This window comes from Leucopleurus acutus (assembly GCF_964270905.1).
Source record: "Leucopleurus acutus genome assembly, chromosome: 4".
Classification (NCBI taxonomy): domain Eukaryota; kingdom Metazoa; phylum Chordata; class Mammalia; order Artiodactyla; family Delphinidae; genus Leucopleurus; species Leucopleurus acutus.
Window position 1 is genome coordinate 53,239,567 of NC_139146.1, and position 24,454 is coordinate 53,264,020.

At 36.8% G+C, this 24,454-nt stretch overlaps 1 protein-coding gene across 1 annotated transcript in view; it reads left to right on the forward strand.

Annotated features, from left to right (window-relative positions):
* The window catches only part of STIM2 (stromal interaction molecule 2), a 169,047-nt gene that overhangs the window by 123,579 nt on the left and 21,014 nt on the right, over positions 1-24,454 (forward strand). The window contains exons 4-7 of the mRNA XM_082838740.1: positions 11,397-11,508; positions 15,695-15,810; positions 18,711-18,888; positions 19,411-19,588. Of these exons, the coding sequence (XP_082694866.1) occupies positions 11,397-11,508; positions 15,695-15,810; positions 18,711-18,888; positions 19,411-19,588 (584 nt within the window). The remainder of the gene's footprint in view (positions 1-11,396; positions 11,509-15,694; positions 15,811-18,710; positions 18,889-19,410; positions 19,589-24,454) is intronic.

Here is a 24,454-nt window from a genome sequence, read left to right on the forward strand (position 1 = left end):
TTGTCTTATGTAGTGTTACCTTTGATCACTTGATTAAGATAGTGTCTACTCCGTTTCTGTAACTGTAAAGTTACTTTTTTCCCCCTTTATAATTAATACCTTTTTTGTGTGTGTGTGTGTGGAGACTTTGTAACATCACATTCCTCATAGCACTTTCACCCACTAGTTTCAGCATCTGTGAATGTTTCTTGCCTGAATTATTTATTACTCTGATGGTTGCCAAATTGTAATTTTTCAAATTACATCATTCCTTCTATTTATTAGTTGCATTTTAGTCTAAGGAAGAAATTTAAACAGCATATTGTCAACATCTTGGCCTGTGAAAATGGTGGGAGATAACAGACATATCTTGAAAATAGAAATTGGGGAAATAGTGAATCTCAAAATCTTATGACTGTTCTGAAGATTGATCCTCTGCATTTATTCATTTATATCAGCATGGACTCCTGGATTTGTTGCTCTCATTATTTTAATGCTTAAATTGTCCCAACTGTGGCTAGTGGGAAGCCTTTCAGGCTGGCTTTTCTATTCTTTCACATGTATGTCTCTATCATTTTTTGAGCTTTCCTTGTATTCTGGCACAAAAAGATGTTCCAGGCTTATTTTGTTATTTCTCAGCCCTACCCCTGGAAACAACCATTTCTCCAAGGAGTTCTGGTTATTTTTAGTTGAGGTGGTATTTAGAAACCAAGATTTGCACACTAGGTGTTCTCATTGCTACTGAGGTATTATTCCCAGGCCTTCTCAGTGGACAGGGTTAAGAAACACACACACACACATCTCTATTTACTTCTCTCTCTATATTAAAAGTCACGAGTTCTCACTGATACCTGATACCAGTTCACATTGATACCAGTCTAACACTACTGGATTAATTCTAGCTGGTTAATTGTAGTTAACTTCTTTCCCTATTTGTATCTCATTTCACTGACTATGAAACACCTAGCTCTGTTATCTTCAATATATTTTCTAATTTGCTGAGTCCCCCTGTACATATTCAGTCTCTTGACACCTTTGGGCTGCTCCCTCACTCAGAAGCCTGCCTTGTAGGGACCTAGTGTTCCCATTGTCCTCATTATGCAGACTCTGCCCACCACTACCTATCTTCCCATCCTCACATGGAACCCAGCTACTGCTAGGCAATTTGAGAAGTAAAAAAGACTTTGGAGAGAAGTCGAGTGAGCACTATACAGTGACATTGTATTAAGGAGTTCATCTTTATGAATTTATTTTTATCACTGAAGCACATTATTCACATTTTTCCTTCATCGCATAACTCTAGCTATTGCCAAAGTCCCCTGTGAATGGGAAGGCTATTTAGTATTTTAATGTTTCAATCATTGTGTCAGTAGTACTCAGAAAACAAGTGAACTTTTCCTAAATTGTTTTGGCATTAATAGTAATGAGTTAAACCACTACTCTATATAGTAGTTGAAACCTAAGTTGGAAAATGCTATATACCAAGTAAATGCAGCTAATAGTATTTGTGAACTGTTAGAATTTTAAATGCTACATGTACTAGAAAAAGTCATATCAAAGTTCCTAGGTAATATCTTGAAAATGCTTTTACCGTTGGAATTGGTGAATTTTTCTATTCTAGGAGAAATAAGGATTAACACATTTAGCATGTGATGTCTCTTCTTACCTGCAGATGTGTGACAAGAAGCTGTGAAAGCTCCACTTTTAGCTGGCCTTTGATTTAATACCCTTTAGAAATAAGGTATTTATTAACTGGGCTTTGTGTTCATTTTTGTTGAACTTACTCTTAAAGTCAATACATTTTCTTACATTGAGCTTTACGTTAGTCTTGGTAATAATTTCTTGACTCTGATGTTTTACGTTTATTTTATTTAGTGCCCAGGAGTAATTACTGTGCACTCAGTAAATATTTGTTGAATATAAGAATCCCAGGTCACCTGTGCAGATAGTCTTTTGAAGAAACTCCCAAATTCCAAGAGAAAAAAAATTGAACATTTTTGAAATCTTAATAGAAAATTAATGCAGACATTTGTAAATATAATAATTATAATTATAGAATTGTTGTTCAACATATTCTTTGAAAAGTAGCATCCTTTCTTTTTTATGAAGCTTAGCCGGACTTTTGAAAAAGTTGGTTGCTTTATCTAGAAATGCCACTCTTTAAAAGTGAATGCAAAGGTGACATTTTCCTGGCAGCCTTGGTTAATAAATCATTTTGTAATTCATTCACTCATCTAGCAAGTATTAATTGAGTTCCTAAGAAACATCTGCCATTCCACATTTGTTTAGTGCCTGCTGTATTTTTGGCATTGTATATAACATGTTGGGAATATACAGATGAATAAGAGATATTGTCTGCCCTTAACTTATTTTCATTTGATGTGAACTACTCTTTGTAGTCTCAGTTCAGTGTTTTAAAAAAAAAGAAGGTTGAGGGCTGAGTGTAAAGTGGAAGATGCATAACCAGAGATTCAGCCACTCAGTCCCTAATGTCTTCGATGACATTGTAATGAGATGTTTAGGAAAACTTAATTAAACATTTAATTCCCTTATAGCTGTTGAGTCCACTGATTTTGTGGACGTACTTTTAAAGAAAGCAAATTCCTTGAATTTAGTTATTTATTATAAGTAACAATATTTATTATATTATAATAATTGACATTTGTGGAACAGTTTTACCATTCCTAAGAGTTATTTCCACATACATTTTGTTCGTTAATCTTCAGAACAGTCATACAACTTTGAGACTCAATGTTTCTCCAGTTTCTATTTTTTAGATATGTCTTTGTTATCTTTCATCATCTTCACGAAACTAGGTGTTGAGGGTATACTCCATTTAAATGATAAGAGTGCAATTTACAACAGGAAAAATATTAAAGCGTTCCCTTAGTGTCCATTATACCACTGTTGGAGAGAGAACACCTGGTAATTTTTGAGTTCTGAACATTCAGACATTTACCAATATTTATGTAGAGTGTCTAAAAATTACATGTAATTCTTGCATGGTAAAAGGTAAGGAGCTCATGAGAGAAAGTGTGTACTTATTTCTCTTCGATACACCTACTAATATCTGCTAATATCTAGACTCCCCAAGTTCAGGGTGTGGCTTTTAGGTGTCCAAATATAGCATGATGCAGGAATTTAGTCCTGTTAACAGAGACATGCCCCACTGACCACTGTGCAGATGAGGCGCTCACGTGCTGGTTCTGTTCTAAAGATAAGCCTCTCTTGACTATGCTGAGCAGCTGATCATCTGAAGTCCCACTCAGAACGGATACCACAAAGTCTATAAACCGCCTGAGTTGAGATTAAGTGTGGAAAGCTTTAAACATTTTCATTTTTTATATTTTAAAAAGTTATTTTTTTAATGTTTATATTACATTTAGTTAAAATTACTTTTCATCAAAGTCCTGCTATGTTGAACCTTTGGTTAGTTGCAGTTTCCCCAGATAAATTGTCTGTCACTGTAAGAACTTCTGAGGCTTTTGTAACTTAAAATTCTTATTTGAAATTGAATTTAGAGAAGCTGTGAATACTGGTCTGCACCTATATTTTAGAAATTATAACGTCACATAAACATGCTAGTAATTCAAATATTTTTCAGCTTGTGTATCAGAGTAGCTTCAAAATATAGAACTTGTTTTACTAACCATTTCATATGGCCAACTTTAAGTATAGTTACTTTTGTTAACAATGTTTCTTCTTTCTCCTTCCTGACCCCCTTACCACACCTTTTGTTACTTATAAAGAAGTTTTCATACTTTAATAGAAAGTAGTAAGTGTGTAGTAACTGTACTGTATATAGCTATATGGTACTGTATTAAAATATCACAAGTTGATTTCTTTGAAATACATTAGTTTCCCAAAAGAAACTGTTAAAGCAATGTTAGTTGCTTTCCTAACATTAAGAACATTACAGGGCTTCCCTGGTGGCGCAGTGGTTGGGAGTCCGCCTGCCGATGCAGGGGACGCGGGTTCATGCCCCAGTCCGGGGGGATCCCACATGCCGTGGAGCCGCTGGGCCTGTGAGCCATGGCCGCTGGGCCTGTGCTCCATGGTGGGGGCGGGGGGCACAGCAGGGAGACGCCCGCATACTGCAAAAAAAAAAAAAAAAAAGAACATTACAAATGTTTTTATCATAAATTTAGAAGATAGCAGTTTTTAAAAAGTAGTAGGAGATATTAAGAAATGAAATGCAGAGTAAATGTAAATGGTGTGTCTGTTATACACGAGGTGTGACACAGCTGATGGTGGCTTTGAAATTTTCTCAGTATGCAGAGGAGGCGGGGAGGAAGTGCATAATGGTTAAGACTTGGGGCTTTGAGGTCGATGTAGCTTTGAATCCTATCTCCACTGCTTACTTGGTGTGTGAATTTAGACAAGTTACTCATACTCTCTGAGACTCAGCTTCCTGATCTGTAAACCAAGATTATAATATTACTCCTAAAACCTAGTTCATAGGGTTGTTGAAAGGATTTCATGAGATAATTCATGTAAAGCATTTAGCACAGTTCCTGGAACTTGCCAAGTGCTCACAAAATGTTAGGTACTGTTTTATTAACATGTCTGTACATGCACACTAATGCTTTATAATTAGAAATTAGTTTTCTCCCTCACAGTATTTAGGTGATTTCACAAATCATCTTTGAAGGCTTTTAGGACAGCATGTACTTAATATTAAATACAACAGATGAAAACTCACATCGTGGTACTTCACTAAGCTGTTTTGTATTTTTAGGCCTGTAACTTAATACAAGTATATGACTAAGTGCACTGGGTGCATTGGTTTTATAAGATTGCCTTCTGCAGATGAAATGAGCAAGTAAATACATATATTTAGATCTTCTGAAGTTTCTCTTTTACACTGTTCATGTCTGTCACATTTGTTTAAGGCAGAGATGGACTGGAAACACACAAATTCTCATCTCATCCAGCTGTCAAACACATGGCAATAAAACTAGCACCTTAACCTCCATTGTAAGTCTCTGTGATCCTCTTTTGGAGTCAGGGATTCTCTCTTTGAAATGGGATATCATGAAAACAGTATTGTTTGTCTTTCATTCCACTATGGGATAGCAAGTAGACACAAAAACAAAACAGGTTCTTTAAGGAAGAAAAAAGTCAGTTATATTCAGCTAATACTTAAATGGCAGCTTTATGCTGGGCTGCTGGAAGCTTACAGTATGGTAGGAACATAAGATGTAATTAAGCAAACTGTTACAAAATAAGGCAGCACATATGATATGCCATTTGGTAGAAATAGTAAGTACTATAGAAATTCAGGGGAGGGAGAGATCACTTTCAGTTGGAGTGTTTCTTCTACTTATAACCTCGTTTGTACAACTGAGCATGTACCTATGCATGACTCATGAGTCTCTTTTAGAAGGCTGCTTTTGCTGGGTGGCCACAGGAAAGCTTGATTCTTTACCTCTCTGTTGCTGGGTATTTCTAGCCCTTACTAGCTCTTTTTTTTTTTTTTTTTTTTTTTTTTGCGGTACGTGGGCCTCTCAGTGTTGTGGCCCTCTCCCGTTGCGGAGCACAGGCTCCAGATGCGCAGGCTCAGCGGCCATGGCTCACGGGCCCAGCCGCTCCGTGGCATGTGGGATCTTCCCGGACCGGGGCACGAACCCGTGTCCCCTGCATCGGCAGGCGGACTCTCAACCACTGTGCCATCAGGGAAGCCCCCTTACTATCTCTTCATTCTCCCCATTACTATAGCTTCTACTGCTGTCTCCTCTGAGGCCCAGTTACTGTTTTTCATCTTTTCAAAGTGTTGGTCCAAACTAATTATATGGAGGTGGCATTGACAATAGCAAGTAGGAAGGGCAAGAAAGAGGAACTGTTTTGGTGTAGAATCAGGATTCTCATTCCCTATTACAGAAAGAGCCCTTTAGATAGCAGCAAAGGGAGCATGGAAAGGAGAGTCCTCATAGTGCCTCTGTTCCTGTGAAAAATCCATAAATGTGTTCTCCCACACCCCCTCATCTCCTGGAGATTTGGTTCTAGTCACCATCCTGTCCCCACTCTCCCCTGTCCCACACTACTTCTTTGGCTCCAGAGCCCTGCTCCAGCTCTCAATCCCCTGACTCTTTGAAATCTTACCCTTCAGGCTATTAGAGCCCCCTTTTCAAGTTCTAGGAGTCAGTCCCATGATGAAGAACTGGTGTAGCTCCATTGGGCTATTGTGTTACTACTCCAGGCCTTCAGTAGGCCATGATGCTTACTTAATGCCTTTAGTGGAATCCTGAATCCATTAACGCAATTACCCACAGCAGATTGCTCATATGTAATGTTTAACTCTTGAATTACTATTAGTACTGTACGTCTGGAAGCTTTTTTTCTATGAGAAAATGTGTTTTGAATTTTAACGTTAAATAGTGAGCTCTTCTTTTAAATCAGGAGCCACCTATATTGGCAGTGAACTTGGAAGTCAGAAGATTTGAGTTCAGATGCTAGCTGTGTAACTACATTGTAATTACATGGCCTCTCTTGGCTAAGGTTCTCTCTATAGACTGTAGCGGTAACAGCTGTCTCTCAGATGTGGTTTGGAGGTGTTAGAATGTATGTGAAAGTGTGTAGTAAAATGTAAAATCCTATATCAAAGGAATGTGGCATTATGGTGTTAATAATCACTGTGTTAGGTAAAAGAACAAGTTCCTGCCCACACAAGCACGGACAATTACATTAGAGTATGTGATAAATCCTTTGGCAGATATAGGTACATGTGATCAGGGGCGCAAGGAAGAGCAACTATAATCTGGAAATGGATAGATGGGGAAAGCTTCATGGGGGAGTGACTTCCTGATCTGAAGGCTAAGGAGGATCAAGCCTGGCAAAGAAGGAAGAAGGGAAAGCCATTCCAGGTTGAAGGAGTGGCATGAGGGAATATGGCAGATTTAGAAAGCTGCATATATGGTTTCAAGTATGGAGCATAAACCGTCTACTTGTAGTGCCTAATTTGATTATGAGGACCACTTACCTAACTCTAAAGAGGTAATGTTATTGTACAGTGGTAGACAATTCTAGAAATGGACTTGGTCTGAAACCTGGTTTGACCATTTAGTAATCTGTTTTATCTAATTAGAAACGTCACCTTCATGAACTTATACGTTCAGTATGATCATGAAAATACCTACTTCAAAACGGTTGTTGCAATGGTGGTTTGAAATAAGTTTTGCAAATCTCCTGGTGTTTAATAAACATGTAGTAAATGTTAGGAACGGTTTTGTTGCTGTCCTAAAAGTTCTTAGAGTTACTTTTTCCCTCTCAGTATTCTATAATCTACTGTTCTAGGTTAACAGTTTAGCAATATTTTAAACGTTATCTCTTGTTCATTATAACGAAATCATAAAAACAGAATTTGAATGAATTTTAAAGATGGTCTAGCTCAATTTCATTATTTTGTGTGTGTGTTGAGAAACTGAGTCACAGTTAAATAATCTGGCTATGATATCACAATGAGTTAGTGACACAGCTGGGACTAGGATCAGGTCTATTTGAATTCCAGAGTTCTTTCTATTGGTCTTGGAATAAATTGCCAAAAATCACTCAAAGACACCAACCTATGGCACTGGCCACAATTTCTAGCAGAAACAATATAAGTTAACAATGTAGAAACTGACATCTCTGTAGCTTTAGATAGATTTAAAAAATCTGTATTTTTAAAGGAGTATCATATCCTTCTCTGCCTGCCCTCTGGTGGGAATGGTATTTAGCAACAGCACATGTGAAAGAGCAGTGGGAGGCAGATAATAAGGAGCTGGATAATTCTGTTTTTTAAATTTACTTTTTTTAATTGAAGTATAGTTGATTTATGGATGATTCTTAAATGAATAATTCCTTTGCCATCAAAAATTTATCATACAGATTCTTATTTCTGTTTGAATCTCCTTTCTAAAATAGATTTTCATAATACTTCTCAATTAAACACCCTCTACTTTGTTTATTCAAGAGGATCCAATAGATGATTTGTTTAGTGCCTTTTGTGTACCAAGTGCTAGGGCTAGAATGGTGAGCAAGAAACTTACGCTTTAGTGGTATAAACAGATGTTGAAACAATAATCATACAAATAAATAATTATAATTAGTTAAATGCTATGCCTAAAAGTACAGAGTGATATATGATCATATAGTAATGTTTGAGGAGGCTCCCCTGAGGAATTAAAGTTTTAAGGCTTCATAAAGTAAGTAGGCAAAGATGAGTCAGAAGGATAGAGAAAAGGAAAGAGGAAACAGCATGTGCAAAGGCCCTGAGGAAGGACATAGTATTATCTGTCCTAAGAATTGAAAGACAATTTACTGTAATTGGAGCATAGAAAGCTAATATAAAATACAGCTCCTGCTCATGAGAAGTGAAGGTATTTCCTAGGCATCACCGAAGAAACCAAATAGCACAAGAAGAAGAAATAAACCTCCCCCCCACCAAAATAAAATGTGTGCTCTGTGTTAGAATTTTGGAGTTTTACAGATTCATTGAAAAGAAAATTACTTTAGAACCACTATAATATTCTATTTATTAGATGGAGTAATACTAGGATTTGTGTACTTTAAACATGTATTATTTTTCATTTGATTTTTCTTATTTTCTATCTTGGTTCATTGGGAATTGATGTACTGGAGTGTTTCGATCAGGGACTTTTGCTTTTGATCAGCTGAACAGCCATAGAAATGACAGAGAGAATCTTATCCTGTTTTCTTGGCTGAGGTTTTTGTGTGGGTGTGTGAGGTGCAGCTGCACCGTCGGTTTCTTGGCAGTCAAGGCAAGGCAATTCTCAGTGCAGTTCATCTTGGATGGGAAGAAACTTAAGATAAAAAGGCTACTTTGCATGTATTAAATTCAGTGGAAAGCACCCAGGGCCTGAACCTTTGGCTGATATTTATTCTAAGTTATTTGGCTAAATGGATACAGCAGCCTCAGGCACATGCCCAAGCTTATGGCAGGAACACATGAAAGAGAGATCATTAAAAAAATAGTCAAAGCTTTGTCTCAGTATAAAATTATCAAATACCATATGTAATTTAAAAATTAATTTTTGTTAATTTTTTGTTTATGATTTAGTTAATTAAGCTTTTCCTCTAAAGAACACTTAATGAAAAAGGCAGATTGCTAACACCCAGCTTTGCTTGCAAAAGTTAATTCATAATCAGAAAGATCTTATCTCAGATTTATCACAGATGGATTCCCATCTCTGCTTTTATTGCTCATTTGTTTTCTTCACTCTCCTTTGGCCTATTCTGTGATCTATAAGCATTTTGTTTCTCCACACCCTCACTCAGATGAAATGCAGACGAATATGGAGCTCTTTTTTTAAGCACATTTGCATCCTTTCCTTTGGATAAACTTATCATTGTTCTTCCTACTCTTCAAGTATCAACAGAAATGTCTGAGTTGCTTCCAGTGTTTAACTGCTTGCTTATATCTCTACTATTATTTAATATTATTGCTCTTAGAGTAGTGTAGAATCAGGTCCTGAGGTCAGTTGGCCTGGGTTCAGATCCAGTTCAGCTACTGCTATCTTGGTCCCGTTAACTTCTCAATTTCTCATCTCCAAAATGGAGATAATCATGTTAGTGCCTCATAAGTTTTTTTTTTTTTTTTTAAGGTTTAACGGGAAAAATGCATATAAAGGGCTTAACTCAAAATAAGTGTCTAGGGCTTCCCTGGTGGCACAGTGGTTGAGAATCTGCCTGCTAATGCAGGGGACACAGGTTCGAGCCCTGGTCTGGGAGGATCCCACATGCCGTGGAGCAACTAGGCCCATGAGCCACAACTACTGAGCCTGCACGTCTGGAGCCTGGAGTCCGCAACAAGAGAGGCCGCAATAGTGAGAGGCCCGTGCACCGCGACGAAGAGTGGCCCCCGCTTGCTGCAACTAGAGAAAGCCCTCGCACAGAAACGAAGACCCAACACAGCAAAAATAAATAAATCAATTAATAAACTCCTACCCCCAACATCTTCTTTAAAAAAAAAAAAGTGTCTAGGAGAAGAGACATTAGCTATTCTTTTCTTCATGATTTAGAACCAATCTCCTAGAATCCATTAATAGCTATCTTCAACTCTTCTGGGTGATTTCATTTAGTCTAAAGACCATCTGTATGCTCATGACTTCTAATTTATATCTCTGTTCCTTACCTCACTCTTCCCCAAGCTTGAGATTTGTATATCTGACTGCTACATATATCTGCACTTAAATATCTAATACATACTTCAAACATAACATGTCTAAAAATAGAACTTTCGACCTCTATCACCTGCCCCTACTTGCCTCCCCAGTTTGTTCTTCCTCATTTTTTCCTATCTCAGTTAGTGGCAGCACCCTCTGTACTTTTTTTGACTTTCCTCTAGCTATCAGACCCCATCCATTTCATCAGAACATCTGAAAGCATTTTCCCCAGAATATGTCCTGAATCTGACCACTTGTCACCATATCCTCTACTAGCACCTTAGTCCAAGGGAATATAACCCCTTTTGCTTGGACAGTTATGGAAGGAATGGTCTCCTTATTCCTCTCTGTTTTCAGTCTTGTCTCTCACAATTCATTCTCCACATTGGATAGTGATATTTTAAAAACATAGATTATTTACGTCTCCTTCTTCCTTATTGAAATTAGAAAAATATCCAGAATTTTTGAAAGTACTTTTTGACCTGTCCCCTCTGACTACTTTCTTTCTCTCAAACACAGCTAGTTCATTCCTTATCTTAAGGTTTTTACACCAGCTTTCTCCTGTGTTTGGATTATTTTTTCTCCTAGATCATCACAATGTTGACTCCTTGCTATTTTTAGGTCTTAATTCAGGTAACAGCTCCTCAGAGAGACTTTACCCTGACATCTTTTCTTTCTTAATAGCTGATCACTATCTGAAATTTCCTCCTCTTTTCTTCCTCCTTTTGTTAATTGCCCCTCCCCACTCCCAAAAGAATTTGTTTTATGAGAGCAAGGACTTTATCCATCTTCTTTATTGCCATATTCCCAGTGCTTAGAATGGAACCTGATACTCAGGTTTACAGTATTATATGGATGGATGGCTAAATGAAAGAATAAATATATATCTGGTAAGTTTACAACCAGGGAAATAGTGGATTATTTCGTCCTGTTCAAACTTTGCATAGATGCTTGTTTTAGAATTAACCATGCTAATATTTTATCTTTTCCTTTATGTGTCTTCTCTGTTCTAGATTATAAGCCCTTAAGGGTAGGAAGTATGTCTCCATTGTTTTTAGCTTTCCATAGAATGCTACATATTATTGTAGTACTTAACTATTGATTGAATTGAAAATTCAGTCTAACATCTTTATTTCCTCTGAAGTTATAGTATTGTTATACATATGCGTATGTATATAAATTTATATATATAATTTATATAAATTCTGAAAGCAGATGTGTTTAAAATATTCCTTCTCTTTTCATCATTTGCAGTTCATAATTGGACCCTTGAGGACACGCTTCAGTGGTTGATAGAATTTGTTGAACTACCCCAATATGAGAAGAATTTTAGAGACAATAACGTCAAAGGAACAACGCTTCCCAGGTGGGTCTTTATTACTCAAATGTATTTTTTGTACTCCTGGAGAATAATGTTACTTTTCAAAGCAAAATCTACAAGTTACTTCTGTGGCTAAGTGCTCAAAGAAAATATTATAAATATATCCATTCTTTGGTATCTGTACAGTGTGAATTTGCGAGCTTTAACCAATTTTTCTTGCCTAAATAATCTGGCCTTTTAAAAAAATTATTCCTAAGGAAAGTAATTTTGAAAATTAGAAGGTAGGTCAACTACATCTTTTTTAGATAACATCAAAGGGCCAACCTCTGTGGAGCAGCTAAGCCTGCGATCTGCAGCTACTGAGCCAGCGTGCTGCAACTACTGAAGCCAGCACACCTAGAGCCCGTGTTCCACAACAAGAGAAGCCACCGCGATGAGAAGCCCGTGCACTGCAACGAAGAGTAGCCCCCAGTCACTGCAACTAGAGAAAGCCTGTGCACAGCAACGAAGACCCAATGCAGCCAAAAAAAACAAAAAAACCCCAAAAAACAAAGGGCCAACCTCTGACCCTGTTGTAAATGTAACAAAAGCTTATTCATTTGATATGGATCCACCTTTATGAAAAGACCTATTTGAATGGATTAATGTACAGATCCTTAGTCTTAATTGGTATTCTTTTAATAACAACTCTTAATTTTAGTGACCATATGTTAAACCTCAAAAAAATGAAGTTTAATAAATAAATTGTAAGTAATAACAACGATTTTTGAATGTATATTACATAGAGGTACTGTATATTATCTCATATAAGCTTCATGGTTAAAATGAAGTACAGTGTATTATTACCCCATTTTACAGATTGAAAAAACCAAGTCAGAGAGAAGTTAAATATTTTGCCCAAGGTAGCATTTGAACACAGATAGATCTGATACCAAAGTATAGGATGCCAATTTATTCCTTAGATGTCTGGAATTAATTGTCACTACTTTTCTAAATTATGTTTTAAAAATTCCATTAGGTAACCTAATAATCGTTAAAGATTTAAATGTTAAAATTTGCATAATTCCACTGGAACTTGACCCTTACGAGATTCTTATGTTCCATTCCAACCTAGATTGTTTCTTGTACCAAAGAAGTCTCTCATAGTGCTATCTAATTATTATATGCATATTATATTTCTAATCAATTTACTTATACATCCTATTTCAATAAGAGGCATTTGTTGCTTTGAAGTTTGTATTTTGGATCAAGTTGAAAGTTTTCATATCTTCTTAAATGTATTCTGAATATCAACATCAGTATTCTGATTTTACTGTGCACATGACTATAATGATGAAATTATGGAGTTAAGAGTCAAATCAGCAAGTGCATATTGAGTGTCTTTTATGTTCATGGTACAACTAGATGCTGAAAAGAAGGAAAAAAAAATAAAGTTCTTGCTTTTAAATAAGACAAGTTTCTAAGTTAAAACAAAACAGGATAGTAGAGCATTGATGGGATTAGGGTTTTTCAAGTTGTTTGTGTTACCCTGGAACATATAGAATTTTTCTTATCCTGTCTTTTGGGAAGTTTCTTTATATAACAACAATATGAAATAAAATAGGCTGCTTGATTTTGTTTTTTTGAGCTGCATTGGGTCTTCGTTGCTGCACACAGGCTTTCTCTAGTTGTGACGAGCAGGGGCTACTTTTCGTTGAGGTGTGCGGGCTTCTCATTGTGGTGGCTTCTCTTGTTACGGAGCACAGGCTCTAGGTGCGCGGGCTTTAGCAGTTGTGGCTCGTGGGCTTTAGCAGTTGTGGCTCGCGAGCTCTAGAGTGCAGGCTCAGTAGTTGTGGCGCACAGGCTTAGTTGCTCCGTGGTATGTGGGATCTTCCCGGACCAGGGATAGAACCCATGCCCCCTGCATTAGCAGGCAGATTCTTAACCACTGCGCCACCAGGGAAGTCCCAGGCTGCTTGATGTTTTGACCATAAATGTTATAGCCACTTTTTTCTTTTGTTTAACTAAAGGTTATCAGAGATTACCTCAAATTCTGGTAGAATTGTTGAGATAACATCACACACTTAATCAAAAGATCAGTTTTTTAAAAATAGTGAACATGTTACTACAGAAGAAAAGCTTATAAATGTGGAAGTTCAGCTTTCAGGTCAGCCCACTGGAGGCTGTTTGAATGGAGGGGAAAGGAAAACTGGAATAGCCTTCATCAAGCCCCTTTCATATGGTAATAGAAATTAGATGAGTCCATTTAAAAGCTTAAAACTTTTATATGGTAATAGAAATTAACTTCACAACTTTTAAACTTAAACTTTTTTGTAGGGTAACTGTAGATATAAGAGCTATTTATAAGAATGTATAAGAAAATGTATTACATATTCCAGATGTACACATACCTACAATAATTCATTATTTTGTTTGCTTTCTGTGGCATTAAAATATATTGTTACATCTGCAGTAGGTAGGTAAAATTATGTTAGTTTTATGTCATGGTTATCTTTAAGCCTTTTATGGTATTTTCTATATTCTATAATTCTTGTTACCAGAGCTTATATTAAGGCTCTCTTCACCTGACACATGCCTCCTCATTCCTTTCAGACCTGTGTGAACTTTCCTGACATCCTCACCCACTCAGGTAGAATTGCTTCCACCTCTGGGCTCATATAGAACTTTGCATAAAATTCTGTTTTATAGTTTCCTTTTTACTACATCTCATTGTCTGTTTTAAATTTAGTCTACCGATAGTATTGCTATTCATTCATGCATCCATCCATGCATTCATTCATCAGTTATATAAACATTTATCAAGCATCTACTTTTGCCAGGCACTATGCTAGGTTTGGGGATAAAGAGATGAGGTATAGTTTGCCTTCAAGCACTTTGATAAGTGTCATATTGAAGATGTAACAGGAGCATACACAAAAGTTTACCTGCAGAGATGATGAGGGAAGGCATTTTCTATAGGGCAAGTTAGAGTTCTTTACTCTCTAAAGTTTTGTAGAAACCTCATAGGATTTCTGTAACCTGAAATCTTCCTAAATAAAATGTAGTGGTTCAGAGTACAGTCATTGGGATCATACACATTTGGGTTTGAATCCCTGCCTTACTTCTTACTAATTAGTAACCTTGGGCAAGTTACTCAGCCTCGCAGTACCTTAGTTTCCTCATCTATAAAATGGCAATTTTACACATGTTATAGGTTCTTTGAATTCTAAAAACCCTTGGCACAGTACCCAGCGCGTAGTACATGCTTTTTTTTTTTTTTTTTTGCTGTAATCGGGCCTCTCACTGTTGTGGCCTCTCCCATTGCGGAACACAAGCTCCGGACGCGCAGGCTCAGCGGCCATGGCTCACGGGCCCAGCCGCTCTGCGGCATGTGGGATCTTCCCGGACCAGGCACGAACCCATGTCCCCTGCATCTGCAGGCGGACTCTTAACCACTGCGCCACCAGGGAAGCCCGTACATGCTTGTTTCAATCGTCATTGTTATTAACAATTTTATTATTATTATTACGCTTTGTAACCTAAGATTCTTCTTGGCATCATAGTTGGTTGATAAGAAATCTTAACTACTGGGATACTTGGATTTGAAGTCCAAAACAGAGTGATTTTATTTCCTTATTTCACCTGTGCCTTTCGGCACCCTGCATACTTTCTTCATTGCTAATGAAATGGTTCAATACTTCTTACTGCATCAGTCCCTCAGTTTACTCCCCCAGCCAGCGATGACTTTTTACTTTCCATTTATGACTTCAGTGGACTTTAACATTTAAATAATTTAAATATTAGAATGTAAAGGTATAGGTGTTTTAAAAGATATTTATAAAGAAAAGCAATATGATCTAAATTGAGGATGATTTTTGAAAGTCTGCTATGTTCAGTAAATTACTTACAATTTTCGTGTTGTTTATGAAATGATAGTAAAATGCCAGAGGTAATTAATGCTTATAAAATATTTTGAATTTGATAAATTTCTAAATCATATTGTTATAGCATAAAGTAACCATAGAAAACAAAAACATCAATATAGCAACTAAATTATTAACATACAGGAGTGTTTGCACTGCTGAGTTTTCACTGAAAAGGTTTTCGATACATGTAATAAAGTGTTAAATTGCACAGGATGAGCTCTTAAAGTAATCATCACTAATATGTAAAGTGTTAAGTATGTTGCTGAAATATTTAAATTTACATACTAGTAATATTTTTAATATATATGTATTTTTTAAATGAACAGGATAGCAGTGCATGAACCTTCATTTATGATCTCTCAGTTGAAAATCAGTGATCGGAGTCACAGACAGAAACTTCAGCTCAAGGCGCTGGATGTGGTTTTGTTCGGACCTCTAACGCGTTAGTATTCTCTCTCACAAAATACGGTGTGAAAGAATAATCAGATCATCCATTGTTGTTTAAAGAAGGAAAAAGTAAGAAATGTGGTAGGCCAAGAAGAATCCTCTGTTAGCTATGAAAGAAATGTAATACTATCTTAAAAGATTTATAGGGTGAGATTTTCTGTCATTGAAATACAGAGTGTGGAATTTTCAAAGCTGGTTACTGATGTAGAAAGTTGTAAAAACTATATGTTAGTTGATGATTTAGAATTAAATTTCTAGATTTAAAGCTCTTTACAGCAGTTTTAATGTTGATGTTATTATAGCTGGATATTCACTGAAGAGTCCTTAAAAAAAGTTGCAATCTAACCATCTTGATAACAAGAAGTAATAAATCCTAACCTGACTTTATTAATTACCAGGAAAAGGATTTTTAAGATACAGATCAAAAACAGAGGCCCTAGAGCCCTGCTTGAAACTGTACAAAGTAGCAGACTATTCTGGCAGAAGTACAAGGTGGAGAATGTTATTTGATTGTTCTAAAGAAGAACATTTAAGAAATCGCTTTGTCATATTTGTAAGGAAAGTGAACCTTGTTCTTCTTTACCTTGAGAGGAATACTTTCTTCCCAGAAGGGAAGTTTAATATGTTTACTTCATTTAATTTCAAATTTCAGAAAGCTTTGGGGGAAAAATGTTTGAAGAGTACACATTTTAGAGGAATTATATTTTATTTTTCAGAAGCTAAAAAGGGATAACAAAATTAATCCAAGAAAAATGGCTTTCACAAATTATAAATTAAGAAACGAATGTTAATTTTACCTCAGTTCTTGAAGTTAAGAGACTTGCAGGTTTCTATAATACCATGTTGGGGGTGCCCCTGCTAGTAAAGGGTTACTGAAGTGGTTGTTGGATGGATTCCATGACTTTACGGGTGGTTCTTTTTTGGCTCAGGCTAAAAGGGCAGCTGGTGAAACAGCTGGAACTCTCCTTTGTGAGAGTTGGTGGAAATTACAAACCCTATGAAATAGAACACTGTTGAAATGCCAAGCATTCCATAAAGATGATACCCTTTCTAACCTTTTCCTTATCCTAAGTTTTCAACTGAATCTATTGGGGGTTGTCTTCTGTGAGATTCGATCTAGTTTTTTCATGTGAATGATTGGTGAAAATAGGAATTAGACTATAGAATTTGTCTCTATATACAAACTGGTCAGGAATATTTATATTTTATTAATCCAAGAACAAACCACTCTCTAAGCCAAACAGTATTATCATTTGAAAAGAAACCAAACTAGTCTCAAAGAATGTTGAAAACAAATGTTTTATTAACAAACCAGTTTAGAAGTTAATGATGCGTTACCTTTTTAATGTGTTTGTCTTAGAATTATTATTTGAGTGAATGAGCCCTACAGTTGGAACACCCACATTAGATTTATAAAAAATAAGCAGTGTCAAGTGAACAGAAATACATTTTAAAGGAGTTTTCACTGAAATCTTTTCCAGTTTGTGGTACTTACTGTACAGTTTGAGACTTGTCCATCTGTTTATTGTTATTCCTGGTGATTATAGTTCAGCCTAAACAAGGCTTGTATTTGGACTAGAGCCTGAGCTGAACCTCTCAGTCTGAGGCAGAATAAAAATAAATCCTTTTGAGACTTTAGCCTTCTGCCAAAGAGTGAATAGTGAATCTCTTTCACTATAGGTGAGGGCGTGCACTCTTGAAATATGAAACACTGAGAGTCTCTGGCATAGAACATGCTGTTTATCACACAATGTAAATGTATACGAACGCTAGACTTGTAAGCATGAAAACTTTTCATTTCTATAGAGCTCTTCATCTCATCAAACATGCAGAGTATCTCCTTACTTCTGGAGGTGTGGGCAGTTAGGCAGTTTTTCACTGAAAAACTGTATCTCTTTTCAACAAATAACACATTATATTGTATTAGTTATCATGTCTTCCCCCACTGAGCCTCCACACTCAGATCAACTAGGAAATTATTTGCCTAGCGGTTGCTGTGGTTTGTATTACTGAGGACAGTAGGCCTGGCTCCCGGCTCCTGACTTTAGAAAAAATGTCAGGGGTTACTGTCACGCTTGGTGTGCCACAGGGGAAGGCGATCCCGATGTTTCCCTCTAGTAACCCAGATCTCTCTGGCAGATAACCACCTAAAACGTTACTAGTTATGATCATTTAACCCATGGTTTCTCAATCTTGCCACTATTGACATTCCGGGCTGGATAATTCCTAGATGATTCTTTGTTACCGCCAGACTGGGGGCAGGAAAAGAGACTGTGTTACGCATTATTGGATGTTTAGGAACATCCCTGGCCTCCACCTACTAGATACCCATAACAGACACCCTTACTTCCACCTTCCAAATTATGACAAGCAAAAATTTTCAGATGTCTGCTGGAGGGAATATCACTCTTGGTTGAGAATCACTAATTAATCTTGTTACATGGCTGTGTGCTTGGGAAATTGCTTTTTGGTGAATGATTAGGATTTCAGTTTGTGTATCAAAGCATGACCGCTGCCTAACTTGTCTGAAGGAGGGGAGCTGGTAATGGTGTTACTCTTCGTGACTCCTTTCACCCCACAGAGGACCATCCTCTCTATGTGATTGGAGATACTGTTGCTTCTTCAGAGCTCCCCAGGAATTCTGTCACTAGCTCCTGTAGCAGCAGGGGGCATGGTGCATCCATGTGGGTTTATCACTGCCCTCCTGTAGGTCTAGTATATCAGGTAGTTATAATAAGCACATTGATTATTTGAGGAGAACTTGTATATGGGAGGGACATCTTCATATTTTGTTTTGTTTTTAGATACCTACTATTTTTTAAAATAAGTGGCTCTGTGTACTGAGATTCTATGATACTCAAAGATTAACTTAACCATCTGTAATTGTCTTCGTAGGCCCTCCTCATAACTGGATGAAGGATTTTATCCTCACAGTTTCTATAGTAATTGGTGTTGGCGGGTGCTGGTTTGCTTACACGCAGAATAGGACATCAAAAGAACATGTTGCAAAAATGATGAAAGACTTAGAGAGTTTACAAACCGCAGAGCAAAGTCTCATGGACTTACAAGAGAGGTGAGTAGGTAAAAAAGACTATAAAACTGTGGGAAGATACAGTTTGTGAATATGTAATATGGGCATGTGCTTACCGTTTATATTTAGGTTGGTACATACATCAGGAGTTCATTTCATGTTTTTAGAAAAGTATCATATTGTCATAATTACAAATTTATTATAAAGGTATGCACTAGGGAATAAATGGGCAGAAGACCAGTGGAAATAAATCAAATATAGGTAGAATTATAAGTGAAGTTAAATTTTATTTTTAACATGATTTAAATAATTATGAATTTCTTAAAAGCTTCTTCCTGAAGAGTGTTTCCCTTCTATATCTTGTATTTTTAGCTCAATATAAATTAAAATAGCTATATAGTAGGTTACTTGATGTTTTTGTTGTCCAAATTTAAGATTAATAGAAAATGCTGTGAATTCTGATTGAAACATGTATCTTATTGCTTGATACGTATTTATTGTTCATTAAGATAATGAAATTTTGGAAACTTTTGTGAGGAATTTTCATTTTTATTGTTCTGTAAGGCTTGAAAAGGCACAGGAAGAAAACAGAAATGTTGCTGTAGAAAAGCAAAATCTAGAGCGCAAAATGATGGATGAAATCAATTACGCAAAGGAAGAGGCTTGTCGGCTGAGAGAGCTAAGGGAGGGAGCTGAATGTGAATTGAGTAGACGTCAGTATGCAGAGCAGGAATTGGAACAGGTATTTATGTTTTAAAAAAGTATTTGTGAGGATATTTGTATTGCTATCCTGAGGAGTTTTTTGGGTTTCATTCAATCTCCTACATTTAGTTCCATCATATACTCTTCCTTAGTTAATAAAAGAGTCATCTGTCTATATTGTTAGCATTGGTCAAAGTTCATTAGCAAAATCAAAGTACCAACTAAAAGAAAAAGTTACCCTCATGTTCACTCATTCATGAAGTCCTATCCCATGCCATGTTAATTGTCTTGAGTGAATCTAAGATGTTTATTTAACAACTGTAGTATATGTCAGTTTCTGACTGTAACCTAGTAAAGTATATCTACTGTTAAAGTTCTCTGCAAATGTTAAGAATCTCTATTAAACATCCATTTGAATCCTGTTAAATGGTTTTAGAACATAATCTGCTACAAATTCTGAAGTTGTTCAAAAGGTGTCCTTTTCAATATCTGCTTCTACTATGCATTTACTCAGGATGGAGTTCAGGCATTGCACAGTCCTTCAGAAAAGGTGGGGAGGTCCTGGGAGAATTTAATTATAGGCAGATGTATTAGTTTTATAATTCTGCTGTTAAAAATTACCACAAACTTAGGGGCTTAAAACAACACACATTTATTACCTTAGAGTTACTGAAGTCAGAGTCTAAAATAGGTCTGCAGGGCTGCATTCCTTCTGGAGGCTCTAGGGGAGGATCTGTTTCCTTGCCTTGTCCAACTTCTAGAGGCTGCCTACATTTCTTGGCTCATGGCCCCTTCCTTCATCTTCAAAGCATGTCACTCCAGCCTCTGCTTCCATGGTCTCATCTCCTCCTTCTGACTCTTACCCTTTCTTTACTGATAAAGAAGTTGAGGAACAAAATGAGGAGGAGAAAACTTGTTCAAGTTTAGAGAGTGACTCGGTTGTAAAGCAGGGCCAGGAACCTAGGTATTCTGCCTCCCACTTTGCTTTATGCACTGTTGTCTTCTCAATCAAGTGCTAAGTAAGAATTATGTAATGGATGAGTTTCAGTTTCAACTCATGAGGAAATGTTCAGGGTACATTACTAATTCCTTCAAGATTGTCATTTTGGTAGGAGCTGTCTGACTGAATGCAGCTATCTCTTTAGTTAACAGTTAACTCTTCTTTCTCTCATACCCCAGATACCTGTCTTTTGGGTCTTTTCCCTGTAAGGGGTTTGTTCTCTTAAGTTAACTCCTAGACCTATTTTGCAGTCTGGTCCTATTTACCTGACAGACCTTGTCTATGTAGAATGTAGTAAAGAACCAGGGAGTTAACAAAAAAGGCGTACCCAATTACCAAAAAAGGCATAGCCAAATTATACTGTGTCCAAGAATTAGATACTATGTCCTTTTCTCCTGTGAGAACTCTGTGCCTGTTCCCACCCAGACTTCAACTCCTGGTTGTTCCCAGTACTAAATAAACTAAAAAGCTTGTTAGCTGTTTTCCTGAACTTTGCAGATGAGAAAGAACAAATCAGAAAGCAATAGTGGGGATTCTTCTATAGAGACATAAACTGGTAGCAGTATTTTACAGGAAACTGCCTCACAGTGTGGGAAAAAGACACAATATAAAGAAGGACACTTAAATCAGAAATATTCTAGTCTGGGGTTTGGGACATAGAGACCTTGCATCCCTTAATAGACCCTAAGATTACTATGATACTACATCCCAGCACAAACGTAATAATCCTAATGAGATCCTGAGTAAGAGGTGGTTTAAAGGAGAGAACTGGGTATTTAAAAAAACTCTGTCCAACATGATTACAGTAATAAGAAACACAATTTTATGAGTGCTTACTCTGTGCCAGAACTTTATGCTGTGCACATCATTGCAAAATTTTAATCCTCACTATACATAGACATTATTCTCATTTATAGATGAGATGTGTACAGGTTAAATAACTTGCCTTAGTTCACACAGCTATTATGTGGCAAAGGCAAGATTATGTGTGTTTTATTCCAAAGTCCATGTTTTCCCATACTGCTATTAAAAGCTTTGTTTATAAAAGTAAGTTTAACTGGGAAATTAATTTACATATGTCACATAATCCACAGTTCCACATAGTTTGAAGTATTATTGTATCTTGTCGAGTGGGTAATCAACTTCTCAAAGTTAGAAGGCAGGAAGATCTGGTACATATTTTGTATAATGTTATTTTCTGTTAAACAATAGCTTTTGGGTGAATAATAGTACTGCTTTATATTTTGTGTGGTTTAAATACTTTTCACATAAATTATTTTGTTCTTAAAGTCTCAAGAAGCCTAAAGTTAGGGCAAGTCATAGTACCTCTGTTGTACATGCAACAGTAAGTCTCCGAAAGTAAAGAACTTGCTGAAGGAAACAGAGGTAATAAATCGTAAAGTTGGTCCAGAAACCAGGTTTTCAGATATTTAGACTTTCTTGTGTGATGTCATGTTTTTACTTGTTGCTGTTTTATTCCCAAGACACAAAACTTAAATAAATAATTATTGGATTTTTAAACAACTTAATAATTCATCATTTGTAAAACCTATTAATTACTCAATTTTCACTGCATCTATTTCCCTGTAAATAACAATGTTAATTTAGACTGAGGGTTGGAATTCAGATCAAGTGGTAAACTTAAGAATAATGGCAGAGAAAATAGTTGCTGTTATTGGAAGGTCAGAATTCCCAAAATTTTGAGACATTATTTGACAGTCAATCAAAACATTGGTCAGCCTCAGTTTATACTAGAACTATATCAATTCTGTGTTAAATGTGTTTATTGCGCTTGTTTTGGGGAAACAAATTTATGGATATAACATTAAGGAAAATCTTCATGGTTAAAGAGAAAAACACGAGTGAATTTGTTCAGATTCTCTGTATACATCTTTGTCAATGAAAACTGTATAGAAATTTTAGCTTTAAAATCTTGTGAGGGCTTCCCTGGTGGCGCAGTGGTTGAGAGTCCGCCTGCGGATGCAGGGGACATGGGTTCGTGCCCCGGTCCTGGAAGATCCCACGTGCCATGGAGTGGCTGGCCCCGTGAGCCATGGCTGCTGAGCCTGCGCGTCCGGAGCCTGTGCTCCGCAATGGGAGAGGCCACAACAGTGAGAGGCCCGCGTACCGCAAAAAAAAAAAAAAAAAAAAAAAAAATCTTGTGAGAAGAAGGGCCTGTGACCTACACTTTGTAGTGTTATATACAACTCCATGTCACAGGACCTGAGTTCAAATTCTCTCTTGAGAGATTAGCAGGGACGCCACACAGCTCTGCCAACTGTCTTATTAAGTGCAGTATTGTCCCAAGCACATTGCACAGGGAGTCGCGTCAGGCAAGTGTTGCTTACGATTTGTCTCAAGTGAGTAAGTCCTGTTTTACCCTTCCTGTTAATATTTTGAATTGTTTACTTCCTGTCTGACGGTTTTAGAGTTTTAAAAAAAGTTTTTAGAAAACTTTTTAGAAGTTTTAGAGTTTTAAAAAATACCTTTCTACATTTTTTTCCTGTAGTATCTGGCAGCTGTTCTCTTTATCAGAAATTTGTGTCTAGTACTCTAATTTAGTTTATTCTGGCACATGATAAGGTTTATTTAAATAAATTGGGTTTGATCAGATCCAACGTTCTTCTGCACATTAGTTTAGGAATGAAGTTTTAGTTACTTTACTTAACTGGGGGGAAAATTAATTTGTGGTTATGGTGCTCCAGAAGCAGGATGCCCCATGGTTCATTTGTCACTTTGTCTGAAGGTCTTGAGTGTGTGTATGTAATTTCATAAATTCCATCATGTATCTTTTTTCTTAAGAAGATGTTGGGGGTAGGAGTTTATTAATTAATTTATTTTTGCTGTGTTGCGTCTTCGTTTCTGTGCGAGGGCTTTCTCTAGTTGTGGCAAGCGGGGGCCACTCTTCGTTGCGGTGCGCGGGCCTCTCACTGTCACGGCCTCTCTTATTGCGGAGCACAGGCTCCAGACACGCAGGCTCAGTAGTTGTGGCTCACGGGCCTAGTTGCTCCGCGGCATGTGGGATCCTCCCAGACCAGGGATCGAACCTGTGTCCCCTGCATTAGCAGGCAGATTCTCAACCACTGCGCCACCAGGGAAGCCCCATCATGTATCTTTATACATCCTTAGCTTGAGCTCTTGCTAGTTTTTAAGTGAATCATTCCTACAATGGATTGTCTCTTTATTCTGTGTCATTTTCTTAGTGAGACTTTCCTTAAGAGTTTTTTCCTTAGCATGTAATACCACCTCATACACTAAGCATTTTAGTTTTCTGTTTATTGTCTGGCTCCCCTAAAGGGAGGCTAGAAGAAAAACTTCCACATTCTGACACTGAAGCTATTCATAGTTTCCCATGGAAAAATCAAGAAGACTCTCACTCAATCTGTTTTCTCAAAATTTACACTTGGTCTGCATATGCTAATTCATCAACTTTTTGGTATGTGAGAAGCAGGAAAAAATTAAATAGAGGTGATAAAACAGACTATAATAGGCAGATATGCTCATAACAATGAGAAATAACTAGCCATAAAGATGTCTGAAAAACTTTTTAAAAATGGTATAATTACTGTAAAAAAATGGGTGTATAGTTAGGTAGCTACAGCAAGGTCTTTGGGGAACACTAGAAGGGGTAGTAGAACAGGTATTCACCCTATTTTGGATACTTCTTCATATCCTGTCCATAAACAAAGAAATACAAAAAATGTAATCCATTTCAGTTTGTACATGCCCTGGGTTTTTGTCTGTCAGTGAGTCTGGCTATTATAAAATATAAAAATGCAGTATTGCAACCTAAGATATATGCAAGCTCCCTTTCACCCTCTGGCTTTACAAACTTGCTTAGTGAGTTTAAGAGGTACTTAAAAACTTCAGCTTTAGTTTTTAATGTTAGAAATATTGTTTTAGACT